Below are 15,769 nucleotides of genomic sequence, written 5' to 3' on the forward strand. Positions count from 1 at the left end.
TATGGACATCCATCAAAAGTACAGATGTCTCGCAAATCACATACAGGCCGGTCTTCTGTTGGTTAGATAATGTTCAGGGTAAAAACCTGGTAAAAACAAGATGCAAGGCGTTCTAATAACCGCGTCTTATTTACTGAACACATGAGCGAGACCCCCAAATAACCAAGCTCCTTACAGCGAATGTCTGTTCCCAGCGCTTCTCAACCGAGTGTGTTACGAAGATGTCACGCGCTGGGATAGAGCTTGCCAAATATTACTGAGAGTTCTGGCCCTTTGACTGTAATTTACCCTTTAGTGGCGCTGCAGATGTGACATTCAATGTTTGAGTAAAAACATGGCCCAAGCTCTATTCGAAGCACTTGCTGGTAATATATGAACCCAGATCACTATAGTTTATGTGTATTGGTCGTTGCATGTATATAATGGTATAGTATTAGTTCAAATTTCTCGCAAAAGTTCAATCATTTCAGAGCGACGACTTTCCTGCACGGATGTTCCGCCATATTTGTCGCTGTTACAATGATATTGCGTACAGGTCCGTCACGAACAAAACAATGTGAAACGTCACTTTTCTACTTGTCTTATATGATGCATGTCGGCAATGCACTGACAAGAAGGCTCATGTTACGTTCTTGGTGAATGAATCAACACTATTTACAAACTAGATATATGTCAAGACGGCGAAACGCTTCAGTAGTTGACGGGGTGTAAACAATAATTGATGGAATAGCAGTAGAAGGAAAGTGATGAGGGTAGGAAGGGGGTGGGTCGTTCAACATACGAACATATCTTTACATGTCTTCCTTGTCTGTATGGTCATCATCATCATCATCATCATCATAATAATAATAATAATAATAATATAACGTTATAATAAAAACTAACATTGTTTTTATATTTGTTTTTAAGTAGTCATCAACAATTCAACATGATAAAAACTTGACCATTTTCTCGAAAATAGGTATTGGCATGTGACCAGTTATGGCTGCAGACCAATTATCAACAACTCCCCGTAGTAGCTAGTAACGAGCATATGATCACATCTCGTTTTACTGTTGCTGGTTTTCATTAGAAGAGAAGTATAAAGTTGGATGTCTTAAAACATGTTTGTCAATATTTCACAGTTTCAGATATCCCTTCTCACATGTCTCAAGCACTTGAAGCAGCTTTAAAGGTGTGGCTCCTTTCTTTGTAAGGCAATCAGCCAGTTGTTATCATGTGCAAACCTACTTCACTTATTTCACCTTTCCCATTATTTCAACTTCCTTTATGGCACTAATTTCCATTCTCAGTCACTTTCCTGTCACCATTTTAGTAGATTTCAGGTTGTCATAGTTTTACAGCGATCTACAATCTGTCACACAGATGAGAGGAAGCAGGATTTGCTTGGTTTGCCCAGATAAGATTTCTGTGTACAAAGATGCCAGGTAGACACATTTGTCGATGCTATCAGGCATTGCTAATGTTTCTGCTGTTATTATACTTCTCACAATTCTTCTCACCCTTTTGGAATTCCAGCATTTTGGTGAAACCACACCGTTGCTGGTGCTAACGAGAAATTTAATGTTAACTCCTTGACTGCCGCCAAAACTTGCATCATTGTACACCATTAAGGATAAATCCTCGTCACCCAAGTCTTGAAACTTTAATGTCACTTTATCTGCTTTGATCTGTTTGATTCTGAAAGATCTTCTACTTTGGCATTCTTGTATCACCCTGACAGTCTCTATGCTTCATACATCACATCAGGATGACTTTGTTAAGCGATGCAAAAGATCTGTCTTATTTTGGACCCAAATACAGTAAACTATGTTTATAATGAACACGTTTATAACAAACTGATGGTTATAATGAACTGTTTGTTTGGTTCCAGACATTTGCTGTATATTTTATCATATAAAACTGATGGATATAACGAACATGCTATTTTATAAAAAAAATAACAGATGTAGCAAACTCACCTTGTGGTCCTGTGTGTACTATGTCAACGATAATGTTTAAGTGATTTACAAACTGTTAATCCCTGAGCTGAGCTCCTCACGTGTCGCCAATCTGCTTATCAAGTCATCCTCGGCCAAGTGCGGTTGTTCCAAGCGGCAATAAACAATTGATTTACTCTTAAGTACTGACACCTTGTCCTCAAATTACTTACTCACTTAACGATAGTAACACAATGATTAGGCTGTAGCCTTTGAAGTGGAGATATTCTGTGTATGAAATGCGATGACTAGAGTGAGGAAATCCATCTTTTAACGAATGTTCAAAGCAAAATCACGGAAACAGTTTTTCTTTATGTTATGTATCATGAAGTAACATGATGAAGTCACATGACTTGATCCAAGATGTCTCATTCATTACTGCAGCCCACACTTCATCAATCTGTACACACTTCAGGGTTTTCAGCATATATTTTTTGATGCAAGTGAATTTGCTTGTCTGTGAATAACAGTTCCAGTCCCAAATATTGGAAGGGAAGGTCTTCTTTTCCAATATTGAATTGAGATCATATTGATCTTATGCTTGATTCAAATTCTTCCAGCCCACTCCATATGAAGTCATCTACATGACTGGCAAGTATTCCACTCAATAAACCACCCCCATGGTCTAGAGGTAGAGTGTCCGCCTGGAGAGCGGTAGGTTGGGGTTCGATCCCATGTCACGTCATACCAAAAGACATTAATAGATGGTACTTGTTGTTACAACATTAAATGGCTTAAACAAGGACTGGTCAGCTCGGAGTCAGCATGCTGTGTCTGAGTGAGGTATTCATGTTACATAAACTGGGGCATGGTATCTCAGTGGGATAGCACTATCAATCGCCATCAGTTCGGACTAGTAGAAGCAGACACACAGGTGCATGACTGTCCTTTATAAGTGCAATAATCTTAGATTTGACGTTACCCCCAATTTCACCTCACACCTCCACTTAATGATCCATTGGAGTCATACCATCAAGACATAGCGGGATCCAAACTGGAAATATTTCCTGAAAGAGTAGTCATACCATCTTTCACTTTAACATATCACTGAGTCACTGACATGAGACATCTCCTAGACCATAGACACATTTCTTTAGGTGCCACACCTTGCCCTGACACTTGGTTCCTCTTAGTGGTTGTATGAAGAGGTCTCTCTCTATGAGTTGTCCTTGCGAAAAATGGGTCTTGATGTCCATAGAATGGGGTTCTGTCATTCATGAAGGATTTAACTTGAATGACGTTTCCAAATTTGAAAACTTTGTCACTTGACGATGTAATCACTTCATTCTTCTTGTCTTCATCCAACCTTTCCATAAACAGGAGGAAACCAGTTCTTACCACCAACCATTCTGAATTACTGCACAATCATTTGCCTCTGTCACAAGAATTTCATTCTCTGTGTTCTGTCCTGTCTTGACCAACAAGTTGAGATAACATTTGTCTTCAAGTTTTTGTTCTCTGTCTGTGGTATTTGTCATTTTCACAGTGTCATTATCAGTTTAAATTGTGACACTGACTGGCATATTGCACATTTTGTTCTTCTACCATTCCAATCTAATAGATTGGACCCTCTTGAATTATTTGGTTGATATCTAGACCAAGTGGCATTAGAATATCATAAATTGATAATTGTCTCTTGATTAATAGAAATTCCACATTCTTGACCATCATTTGTGGCTAAATTGTCTCCAAAAATTCTCTTCAAGGCAGATTTTACTGAAACATGTTTCCTATCTGACACAGTAGTCAATATCAACTGTCTCTCTTTCTGACCTTAACTGTTACTATCAAGCAGTTTAAATGCAAGAATAGAATCGGGAAATTACAAATAATATCTTTGCACATGTTATTCCTTCTCTTGTACCCGATGATGAAATGATTCATTGAAATGCCATCCATCTTCTTGTAGGCGTCAAATTACGTGTATCTCGAGGACCTTAATCCACTGAATCTTGTTGAAACAAACTGTCAAGTACTTTGATTACTTTTTCCCAAACCGTCTTCTTTGTTTAGATCTTTCACATCAATCTCAAGTGTCTTTGACCCTGCTTGCCCTGTCAGTAAACATTACTGCTAGTGCCTGTGTTTATCAGCTGCAATATCAGTCATCAGACTCCACACATCCAGTTCATTTTTCCACGTCTCATATATTGTGTCTGCACCCAAAACTGGGAAAGTTTGTGGTTCACTGCCATCCTCAGTAAAATTAGGTTTATCCGTTGACAGCTACGCTCTGCTTCCATGAAAAGTTGCTTACACTAGCTGTATGGTTTTGCCCTCTCAGCATGCCGTTTTACACCAAACTGTCATGCCTGACCTTTTCCAGCACTCTTTATGTCACATCCCGGAAGTGGTAGATACATAATAAATCAATATTTGATTTCCTTCTGATGTTATCACGATGCTATCATAATATTAAAAACACACCTTGCTCACCTTGCACACTTTGCTCAAATACAACTTTAGAAAAGACATACGGGCGGTGTCCCATGACTAATTCACGCGGAAACAAAAATCCAACAACATGATGATGCATTTGGAGTTCTGTCATGGTTTACTATGTCTGCCATTTCTTTCCCAAAATACAATTATATAACCTATTTGAGGTATTTTTCGACAAATGCATACCGTGCATTGGGGTGCTTTCGCCCTCATCCATCTCAGTGCCACACTGTGCTGACATGGCGATTTAAAAAGATGTACCCATTGTACATGTTGTATAAAAGAGTTGCAATGTCATTGTACATGTTGTATAAAAGAGTTGCAATGTCATTGCACATGTTGTATAAAAGAGTTGCAATGTCATTGTACATGTTGTATAAAAGAGTTGCAATGTCATTGTACATGTTGTATAAAAGAGTTGCAATGTTCTTTTGTCTTTACGGTGTAACCAAATTGTACAGTGTTCAACTTGGGTCTATCCAACAGTATCTTATCTCATTGAATTAAAAACAGCTATGAACTGCCTCGCCATCGGTGAAAGTGGGGGTATTCTAAGTTTGCTCCTTTTCTATGTTTTTCATCATATAGAAGTTAAATTTGAAATCTGTATGTCTAATAATTCATTTCATTGGAAAGTACATATCCTAAAGGTGAAAGACATATGGCATTTATATCAAAGTATGAATTAATTGCGAAATTGTCTTTGTTTCATAAACAAACCATGAAATTGTTAGTGTTTTTACATCAAACACGATGGATGGAAGTGGTCAAGATCGCTTATAGCAGATTGTTTCAAAAGTTTTGATGCAATAAGAACAACAGTTTGAATTTTATATCCTTATAAAATTCTGGTTAAGTCCTAATAAGTTTTTGTGCCTGAGTTCTTTCTTTAATGGATAAGAACACCTTCAGGGTTGTTGGAATTGGATATTTTCAAGGGACAAAAAGTAAACAGAGACTAAATAATCCAAACAATCATGAAAGATACTGTCACCTAAGAAAAAGTACATATAGTTCAATCAAAATCATTGAAAACCTTTTCATTGCCAGCACCATTAACCCATTTTCAATCCCCTGTAATTCAGGCTGCATGTGTTACAAGCATCATTTAATCTATTATTCCAAAGTTTAACTTTAGAGTTAGAAAATTAACTGGGTGTTTTCAGTATACCGATTTTTACAAAGTTTTTTTCCCAAAAAATCAGAAATAGTATACTTTTAAGAGATTGAAATTCTGGTATGACACTTTTTTTAGTGTGGCTCCATGTTGTCATCTCCAGAGTCATCTCCCTTGTTAATACGTCTAGTCACATGATGACACACGAGCAGACACTCGATTCTCAGATCTGCCAGTATGTCAGAAATTGATAAAAGCATTTGTCTCTGTTATCAACACACATGGGTACAAAACTATGAGCGAGTTGCATAGCATGACTGCCATCCATCCCTGTCTTTACTGTGCACTATAATCTAAAGAAGTTTGGATCAGACTGTCTGTCCATTTATGATGCTAACAACAGACGATATCAACGACAGAAACTAACTGTTTTAGTCCACTAGTCCTTATAATGATAACATGTAGCAAATCCTTTATAATGGCAAATTTCTAAATTTCTACTAGTCCTTATGATACCTAAACTATTGGGCAGTTTGGTATCATGGAACTGTTCTGGGTGAACAATACCTTCCAAATGACGTGCTGGTTTTCTTGGGGAATTAGTCAGCAAAGAACCAGAGTCACAGGAGACTAATCACAATTTTATTTACAAGAACAATTAACAATTTACAATATCTTAGAAAATAACTTAGGGTGCCACAGAGAGTCGGTACACACTCTGGGCTGTGGGAGAGAGGTCTGCTTGGTGAGAGAGTCAAACCCCTTCTCTGCTTAAAACCTGCCTACAGTATGTATTTAACAAAAATTTAAACAATAAAATGGAATGTGATTGGTTGATACACGATTGGTTGTGTCCTAAGCTAAATGGATGGCTAGACAGAGGGGAATACTAAATCCTGTTGGACTGGCACTAATCTTGTTGACATATTTACTGGATGCTTTGAAAGAGATTAGGGTGTCACTATAGAGGAGCTTGTGTGGGGGCTAATCCTTAATGCCCTATAGATGAGCTTGTGTGGGGGCTAATCCTTAATGCCCTATAGATGAGCTTGTATGGGGGCTAATCCTTAATGAGTCTTAATTGAAGTAATGTTATTCTAATATACCCCGGTAGGTGATGACAGATATACTTAAATAAATATCCTTTGTCTAGCTCGCAAACACCCCTTACTCACCCCAATATCCCAAAGAATAACTAACTACCTCAATGAACACCAAACTCAAAATCTTAAACAAAACTGCAAAAAATCAAATATCTTCACCCCTAAACTCAAAATACCCCAAATAGACACAACGCTAACTAACCAAATAAATAAACAAACCGACCCAAACATAGCTAAAACCACCACACTTTCATACATACACGAAAATTGGCCAAATTGGTGTCACATATACACTGACGGATCTTCAGACCCGATCTCCAACCACACAGGTTTCGGAGTCCATACCACACAACCAGTTATATCCACACAATCTTACCGACTCCCTAACAACCAATCTATATTCACGGCCGAACTTATGGGCATGGCCTCAGCCCTGCATAACCAACAATCAAAAAACAACAAAAAAATCCTAATTCTCACTGACTCGCTTAGTGGGCTACAAGCCCTCCAAAACAAAAATACCAAAAAAACGACCTAAATTAATAAACCAAATACTTAAAAGCTCCAACAACCTAACAAAAGCAGGCAAACAAATAACCTTCTTGTGGATCCCCGCCCACGTAGGAATTTACGGCAACGAAAGCGCCGATAAAGCAGCTAAATTATCTCTCAAAATACCAGAAATAAGCCTAAACCTACCCATCTCAAAATCAGAAATTAAAAGTGTAAACAAACAAAAAATAACCAAAAAATGGCATAATCAATATCAAAACTCAAATAGCCAAATCCAAAAAGTGCTCAGAAAACCACTAGCCAAACCTAAAATCCTACACCCCTCTAAAAAAATTGACAGATTAATTACAAAACTCCAAACAGGACACACGAACCTAAATAACCACCTAAAACAACTTAAAAGACACACCACAGGCAACTGCCCCCCCTGCAAACAACCCGAAACCACAGAACACGCACTCATCCACTGCACCCACTACCAAACACACAGAACCACACTACAAACCAACCTCAATCTAAATAAGGTTCCTACTCTAGATGAAATACTAAACCCTCAAATTAAACTAGAAAACTTCAAGGCCCTAGGCGTATTCCTAATCAAAACAGGCCTAATTAAGCGCATCTAAAAACTAATTAATCTACCAATCCAAAATCCAATAAACATACAAACACCCACCTCACCCGGCTCCCTTAGTTCCCTCCTCCACCCACCTCGGAATTTATTCCAAATTTTAAAATTTCAAAAAATCGATATAAGCAACCCCTAAAAGCCCCCTCTTGTGTTGCACACACCACTTTCACCCTTCTCGGAATACACTAAATGGTCTGGCCAGGCCCGTGTGCGAAATACGCTGCAGTCGGAAAGCGCACGTTAAATCTTCTATATCAGTCAGTCAGTCTGGGAGATGGGATCTTGATACCTTAGGCTAGCATTTATCTAAAAGCTTCAAATCAATTAAACTATGTAGATGTAACTCTTGTCTTATTGAATAGCATGTCTAGAAGAGGCGCTCCCATTACCTTAGGCTAGCAACCATCTAAAAAAGCTTTAACTGAAACTACTGATATTTTATATATGCATTTTACCTAATGATAATTATTACTTGCTAAACTATAATTATATGAAATGATGTATAAATATTACACCATGATAACTTATAAAAGCACTTGATGTAGATCTAATTATTATAAGATAACTTAGTATAAATGTTATCCGATGATAACTTCCCCTCCGTCTGAAAAAGTTTGGACCCCAAACGTGTAAAATAAAAATAATTAAGGCTTAGATGGACAATGTATAAAGTTAAACTGGTAGTAGTGAATAATGATTATTATAGAGTCTCTATGATATAAGGAAACATAATATAAAAATGCTGTCATCAGGGATTCTGGATGTGGAGCTGGCTTGTCTGGGCACTCTGTACTGGTAGTTTTATGGGTGATGTAGGAGGCCTTGAGTTCCACATCCTGGATTGGGGTTGTAAGATAGTAGGCTGTGTCCATGGAGGTTTTACATGGAAACAAAGAAAAGAGAGTTAGCATGTTCAAATAATATGTCATATATAAATACTTCCTCAGTTTGTCTGTAATAACTGGAAAATAAAACAAATATGATAATAATGATGTAAAAGATCAGTACATAATTATTACTAAACGGTGTCATGACCAGGAAGAATGTATTGGTGGCAAATTACAAAAGTATATCATGAAAAAAATAGTAATATCCTTCTACTTTTGGATACAATCATTAGACGCATTATATATACATATATGTGCATGTGCATATAACAAGTGCATTGATTTATTACATTAATACGGTATACAAAAGGTGTATATCCTTTTCAGAATTCATTGTTAGTTTTCGTAACTATTTGGTTTGCCTTTTTCTTTGTTTTGGTTCATTTCGGTTGTTAAGTTTGCTTTATTTGAATTTGGTTTGTTTCGCTTTGATTTTCGTTCAGTTCAATGCGATAGGGTTTGGTTTATTTTGCTTCGGTAAGGTTTGCTTTGCTTCGATACTGTTTGCTTCGCTTCGCTTCGGTACGGTTTGGGTTCGATTCGCAGTAGGGTTTGCTTCGCTTCGGTACGGTTTGGGTTCGATTCGGAGTAGGGTTTGCTTTGTGTCATTTCACTTCGCTTTTGAGATTGGTTGATCAGGTCAATGCTCAAAATTTGTTGTGATACAAATAACTCAACTGGCGACCCATAGTGAAAAGACTGGACACAAGAAAACATAACAAGATACAGCTAATAGCTGTTTCGTGATTTGCACCGTTTATTCAGGAGATTTTGTATTTTGATCAAGAATATGTTCAATTGGCAGCTGTCGGTATATATGGCGAGTTGATCCTGGTATTGTCCATGGGGACTAATGTCGGTGAGTGAAATACGGTAGTAAAAGGTGTTGATGTTTCCAAAGTCTTTATGTGGAAAAATAACCCTTTTGGATTTATAAATTGGTTCTTCCTCTGGATCATATCAAGGATTATCTTCTAGACAGGACCAATTACGGAGATCCTGCCAGCTATCATCAAGGTAGCGCTGTATGAGGTGGGGAGGAACACTTTCAAAATAGCGTGTGTGGTAATCATCAAGATCTTTAAATGAGACCTTGACATAGCAGTCTCCTTGAATAATTTCAATGCCCATAACTCTTTCTATTTCATGATCTACTTTTCGTAGGTGTTTTGGAAAAAACGGATATGGTTTGACGTCTAATTCTATGCATGGTTTGACGTCTAATTCTATGCATGGTTTGGTGTTGTTTTGCTCGACATTTCCTGACATTGTATTCCCTGACAGAACATTGACTGATTTATTGTCTGATTCCTTTTGGTCGAAAAACTTATGATTCTTCGTCGTTTTCCTGACATACTTCTTTTGAGGTGAAATTCTCTCCGAATGGAGTCTGGAATGCTGCTGCCATACTCCCATGTGTTTCCTCTTTCTGGATCCTTCCATTTTACTCTGTAGTAGATTTTGCCATTTGCTCTCTTGGAACTAACAATTGAGTGGATGTCCTCTGGATTGAAAACCAGAGGGATATCCTTGGTTTGATTACTTGATGTTGGACTTGGAGGTTGTACCTGGCTGTCGTCGGGTTGTTTTCTGGATTTGGGCTGGTGATGCTTACTATTCACTCCCCTTTTCCCTTTGTTTACCTTTTCATTTACCTTGGTTGGAGCACTAGGACCTGGTGTGGCATGATTTTCCTTCATTGTTGCCGTGGGACTGGTAGGTTTTTCTGTTGTACTTGAAGCAGGGTTTTTCTTCTTTGTTGGGGTCTTTTGCTTCGGTCTCTTGTTGCTGGAAGTACCTGCCATTGTTTTGGAATTGACCTTCTTACCTTTCTGTTGTGGAGGTGGTTGATCAGTAGCCTGGTAAGTTGAACTTGTTGGTGGGGAATTGTTGCTGTCAAGATGAGTATCATTGACTGGTTCCTCGTTGTCATCCATTACTCCTGAATCTATGTTACTGGAGTCATTGAGGTATGGTTCTGGAGGATACTGTGGACGATCAGCAGGATCAAAATATGGCTTCAGGCGGTTGGCATGGACCAGTGGTTTGTGTATTTTGTCGTCAGAACTTCGGCGTAGTTTGTAGGTATAATTTGGACCTGTATGGATGATATAATAGCTACCATACCACTTTTTGGTTAATTTGTTGGAAAGGCCTTTTTCAATTTTTTGACAGTAAAGCCAAACTCTTTGACCTGGGGCAAATTCTGGTTCTTTAGCCTTTCTATTATATTGTTCTGAATACACCTCCTTAGCCCGAGCAGTGTTTTCAGCTGCGATTGTTCTAGTGATTTCAAGCTCCTCAAGCAAATTGGAAAGATAACTTTTGTTATTGTGGCCTAAATTTTCTTTTGGAATTAATGCTACATCTTGTGGAGCTCTCATTTCTCGGCCGAAAAGCATAACATATAGGGATTTTTGAGTTGATGAATTTGGAGCCATCCGATAGGCCATCATGATGCCAGGAATAAAACGGGGCCAATCATTTGAGACTTGTTACAATAGGCTCTTAGTGATTGATTGATGTAAGAGTTGAGCCTTTCTACACAGCTGTTTGTTTGAGGATGGTATGGGCTGGTATGGGTAAATTTAATTGCCAAAAGTTCACAAATTGCTTTGATAAGTTTGGACATGAAGTTCTGACCTCTGTCTGAAATTAAGGTCCTTGGAGCGCCATACCGACAAAATATTTCTCTGACGAGAACATCTGCTACTTCTTTGGCTTCTTGGGTCCGAAGTGGAAAGGATTCACACCATCTAGATGATACATCTGTGATGACCAAAATGTATTTGTACTTATCTGGTGTTGTTGGCAAGGGACCGAGAATCTCAACGTGCCATCGGGTGAAGACCTCTTCTACAGGTAGTGGACGAAGTGGTGCCTTCTTGCCATGGTAGTGCCTCTTGGTCTGTTGACATACCTCACATGTCTGGACATAAGTAGCAATATCGCTGTACATTTTGGGCCAGTAGTACTTAGGTCTCATGGTGTTGTGCATCCTTTCTTTCCCATGGTGGCAACCGCCAAACTCTGAGTCATGATAGGATTGCAGGACTTGATTTCTGAGGGTTCTTGGGACTGCCAGCTGTTTAATGAACTTGTCTGCGTGGCCTTTCTGTCTTTGTGGAACGAATCTGTATAGGATGCCTTCATCAATTTCAAAAGTATTGGCCTTTTCATTTTGTGGAAGGACATCATCCTCTTTGTAGTCAAAGATTTGGATGAAATCTAGACAAATCCTTTGTAGGTGACGTAAATTTGGATGTTCTTTTATACTTACTTCAACCAATGTGTCTTGGGTAACATCAGCATTTGTAGCATGTAAGGCTGCAACAACATTAACTGGTACTGACTGATAATCATCTTCATATTCAAAGGTGACTGACCAATGTGTTGTCTGTGTGTCTGATTCTAAGTGATTGACAATAGGTGTGCAAATATCCTCAGTCTGAGTTGTCAGACCTGGGTGTTTGGCAAGATTGTGGTACTGCTAGTTGATTTGCTTTGCTGAGTTGAAGTTACTGAGAAGACTGTTTTCTCAGCATCTTCTTCTGTCTGATCATTACAGTTAATATTTTCCTCATATTCCCTACGTGAGAGAGCATCGGCATTCCCATTGGCTTTGCCGCTGCGGTGAACAATGTCAAAAGTGTAGGTAGAAAGTTCCAAAGACCATCGTCCTAACCTACCTGTGGCATCCTTGATGGATTTCAGCCACTTCAATGCTATATGATCAGTGTAGACTGTGAATTTGGAATTTGCAAGGTATGGACGAAAGGATCTAATTGCTTCAACTAGGGCTAAGCCTTCCTTTTCTGTAATGCTCCAGTTCTTTTCGCTGCCATGAAGAGTTCTACCACCAAAAGCTATTGGATGTTCATTATTTTTCTCATCTTTTTGACTCAAAACAAAACCTATGCTCATATCACTGGCATCAGTTGCAAGAAGAAATTCTTTGTCAAAATTTGGATACGCCAGAACAGGTGTATTACTCATAGCATGTTTGAGTGTGTTGAATGCCTGATCACACTCAAGTGACCATTGGAACTTTGGTTTCTTTCCTACTTCTGCCTCTGAATGCTTCTTTAGCAAGGCATTCAGGGGAAGCGCTATGTGAGCGTAATTTTTCACATACCTCCTGTAGAAGTTTGTGAGACCTAAGAAGGAGCGGATCTGCTTTTGTGATTTGGGCACTGGAAAGGTTCTAATTTCTTCAATCTTTTTGTCATCAACTTGAACACCTCCACATGATAAAACATGACCCAGAAAAGAAACTTTGTCTGTGGCAAAATTGCATTTGGATGATTTGGGTTAATTTTGCCTGTTTGAGATAGTAGAATACTTGCTCCAAATGTTGGAGATGCTCTTCAAAGTTTTTGCTGTAAATTATCAAATCATCAATGTAGATCAGCGCAACCTTAAAAAGCAATTTGCTCATGAGCTGTTGAAAACAAAGTGGAGAATTTGTCAAACCTTGGGGCAATCGTTTGAATTGATAAAGGCCTTGATGGGTGACGAAAGCAGTTTTATGCTTTGAATCTTCATGTAATGGCACTTGGAAGAAGCCATTAGCAAGGTCTAAAGTTGAGAAGATCTTAGCTTGTGCATTGGCGATGTTATCAACAACATCATCAAAAACAGGAAGAGGCCATGACATTGGTAAAGTGACAGAATTCAACTTTCTGTAGTCACAAACAAATCTATATGAGCCATCACGTTTCTTAACTAGGATAATGGGAGCTGAATACATAGAAGTTGACTCCTCGATCAAATCATACTTCAGAAAATCGTCTATAAGTTCTTCAGTGACTTTTTGGAGATGAGGAGATATGGCGATATGGTCTACTCTTAACGGGTGGGTGGTTGCCAGTGTCAATGATATGTTGGTGCAGGTCAGTCTTACCTAAATCTGCAAGACTTGTTGAAAACATGTTTCTATTTTGTCCCAAAAATCTAAGTAGTCTGTGTCGTTGGTCTGGAGCCAGTTGTGTATTGGTCAAATCAAATCCTAACTCCTGTGCAATTTTATCATAATCCCTGGTGTCATTGTCTCTCTTCTCATTGTCGGTGTTATCAGTAATGATGAATGGTTGGTCAGAGCTGATTTCAAAAACAGAGTCTTTGTCAATGTAACTAAATTTGCCTACAACTGTACCCTTATCAAGAACCTTTTCTTCTTGGGAGGGATTCATAAGCCTAAATGTAGCAGTCTTGCTTTTTGATTTAGAAAGAGTTCTACCGCCTGCTACTTCAGAATGAGAAGTGAGGGAAGCAATGGGTTCAATGAGGATGAGGGAATCCTCTTTGGTCTCTGATAGTCTGACCTTGAAATGAATTTCACTCTGAGGGGGGATGTAAATCTGATCTATTGTTTTTGCTAATCCACTAATCTCATGCACTGAATTGGCTATGAAATTGATATATTGCCTATCTGAGGTGCTGTTGTTGAGTATCAAGGAATGACAGCTATAATCTAAGACTGCATCATTGTCATCAAGGGAGTTCTCACCTAGTATCACTGCCTTCGGCAGTGTAGGCAGTACATAGAATCTTTGAGAAAATTCCTGATCCTCAATGACAAAATCTAACACAACTGAACCGAACACTTTATGCAATTCGCCGCCAACACCTTTAACCTGTGAAAAGGGTGAGTTTCCAAGAGTAAGGTTTTCAAAAGTTGTGCTCAGAAAAGCAGACGAAATACAACAAATGGATGCCCCTGTGTCTACTAAACAATTTGTTGTTGTAGTGCCAAATTTTGCCTGAATTACACTTTTGGCAAGGGGCGTAACTAAAGACACTGTTGGAATTTCACTTTCAAAGTTACTTTCCATACCAGACTCCATATTTGCCATGACACCTATTAGTATGTACCGTACTAAATTAAAGGATGACAAGTAATCAACAATGTAGTACTTACAATATTTGAAGACTTTTTCTTCCTTTGTTGGTGTCTTTGGAGGAGTTGGTTGTCTTTAATCCAGTGTTGAGGTCAGAGGTTGATGCAGCTTGCTTGTTATTCCATCAGATGATCACAGTTGGACATGTCCTCCAATGGGAACTTGTAGCTGGTTGTAGTTAGTTCCTGGACTCTGTGGTTCCGAAAACGATGATTCTTCGCCAAATTATCATGGAACTGTTCTGGGTGAACAATACCTTCCAAATGACGTGCTGGTTTTCTTGGGGGATTAGTCAGCAAAGAGCCAGAGTCACAGGAGACTAATCACAATTTTATTTACAAGAACAATTAACAATTTACAATATCTTAGAAAATAACTTAGGGTGCCACTCTGGGCTGTGGGAGAGAGGTCTGCTTGGTAAGAGAGTCAAACCCCTTCTCTGCTTAAAACCTGCCTACAGTATGTATTTAACAAAAATTTAAACAATAAAATGGAATGTGATTGGTTGATACACGATTGGTTGTGTCCCAAGCTAAATGGATGGCTAGACAGAGGGGAATACTAAATCCTGTTTATCCTGTTGGACTGGCACTAATCTTGTTGACATATTTACTGGATGCTTTGAAAGAGATTAGGGTGTCACTATAGATGAGCTTGTGTGGGGGCTAATCCTTAATGCCCTATAGATGAGCTTGTATGGGGGCTAATCCTTAATGCCCTATAGATGAGCTTGTATGGGGGCTAATCCTTAATGAGTCTTAATTGAAGTAATGTTATTCTAATATACCCCGGTAGGTGATGACAGATATACTTAAATAAATATCCTTTGTCTGGGAGATGGGATCTTGATACCTTAGGCTAGCATTTATCTAAAAGCTTCAAATCAATTAAACTATGTAGATGTAACTCTTGTCTTATTGAATAGCATGTCTAGAAGACGTGCTCCCATTACCTTAGGCTAGCAACCATCTAAAAAAGCTTTAACTGAAACTACTGATATTTTATATATGCATTTTACCTAATGATAATTATTACTTGCTAAACTATAATTATATGAAATGATGTATAAATATTACATCATGATAACTTATAAAAGCACTTGATGTAGATCTAATTATTATAAGATAACTTAGTATAAATGTTATCCCATGATATTGGCAAGGACTACAGGACAAGTGCCAATTTCTAACGCTGGAT

General features: G+C 38.4%; 1 protein-coding gene across 3 annotated transcripts in view; it reads left to right on the forward strand.

Moving 5' to 3' along the window:
- Positions 1 to 223: 223 nt before the first annotated feature.
- Positions 224 to 15,769, forward strand: part of LOC124148428 (zinc finger protein 341-like) — a 66,030-nt gene continuing 50,484 nt past the window's right edge. For 2 of the 3 annotated variants that reach the window (XM_046519512.2, XM_046519513.2), the window contains exon 1: positions 224 to 365. In XM_046519512.2, the coding sequence (XP_046375468.1) occupies positions 335 to 365 (31 nt within the window). In that variant the 5' untranslated portion in view covers positions 224 to 334. The remainder of the gene's footprint in view (positions 366 to 15,769) is intronic. The other variant, XM_046519514.2, reaches the window with a different exon arrangement.

Source organism: Haliotis rufescens, unplaced genomic scaffold, assembly GCF_023055435.1.
Source record: "Haliotis rufescens isolate VD_foot unplaced genomic scaffold, xgHalRufe1.0.p SCAF_19, whole genome shotgun sequence".
NCBI classification, from domain to species: domain Eukaryota; kingdom Metazoa; phylum Mollusca; class Gastropoda; order Lepetellida; family Haliotidae; genus Haliotis; species Haliotis rufescens.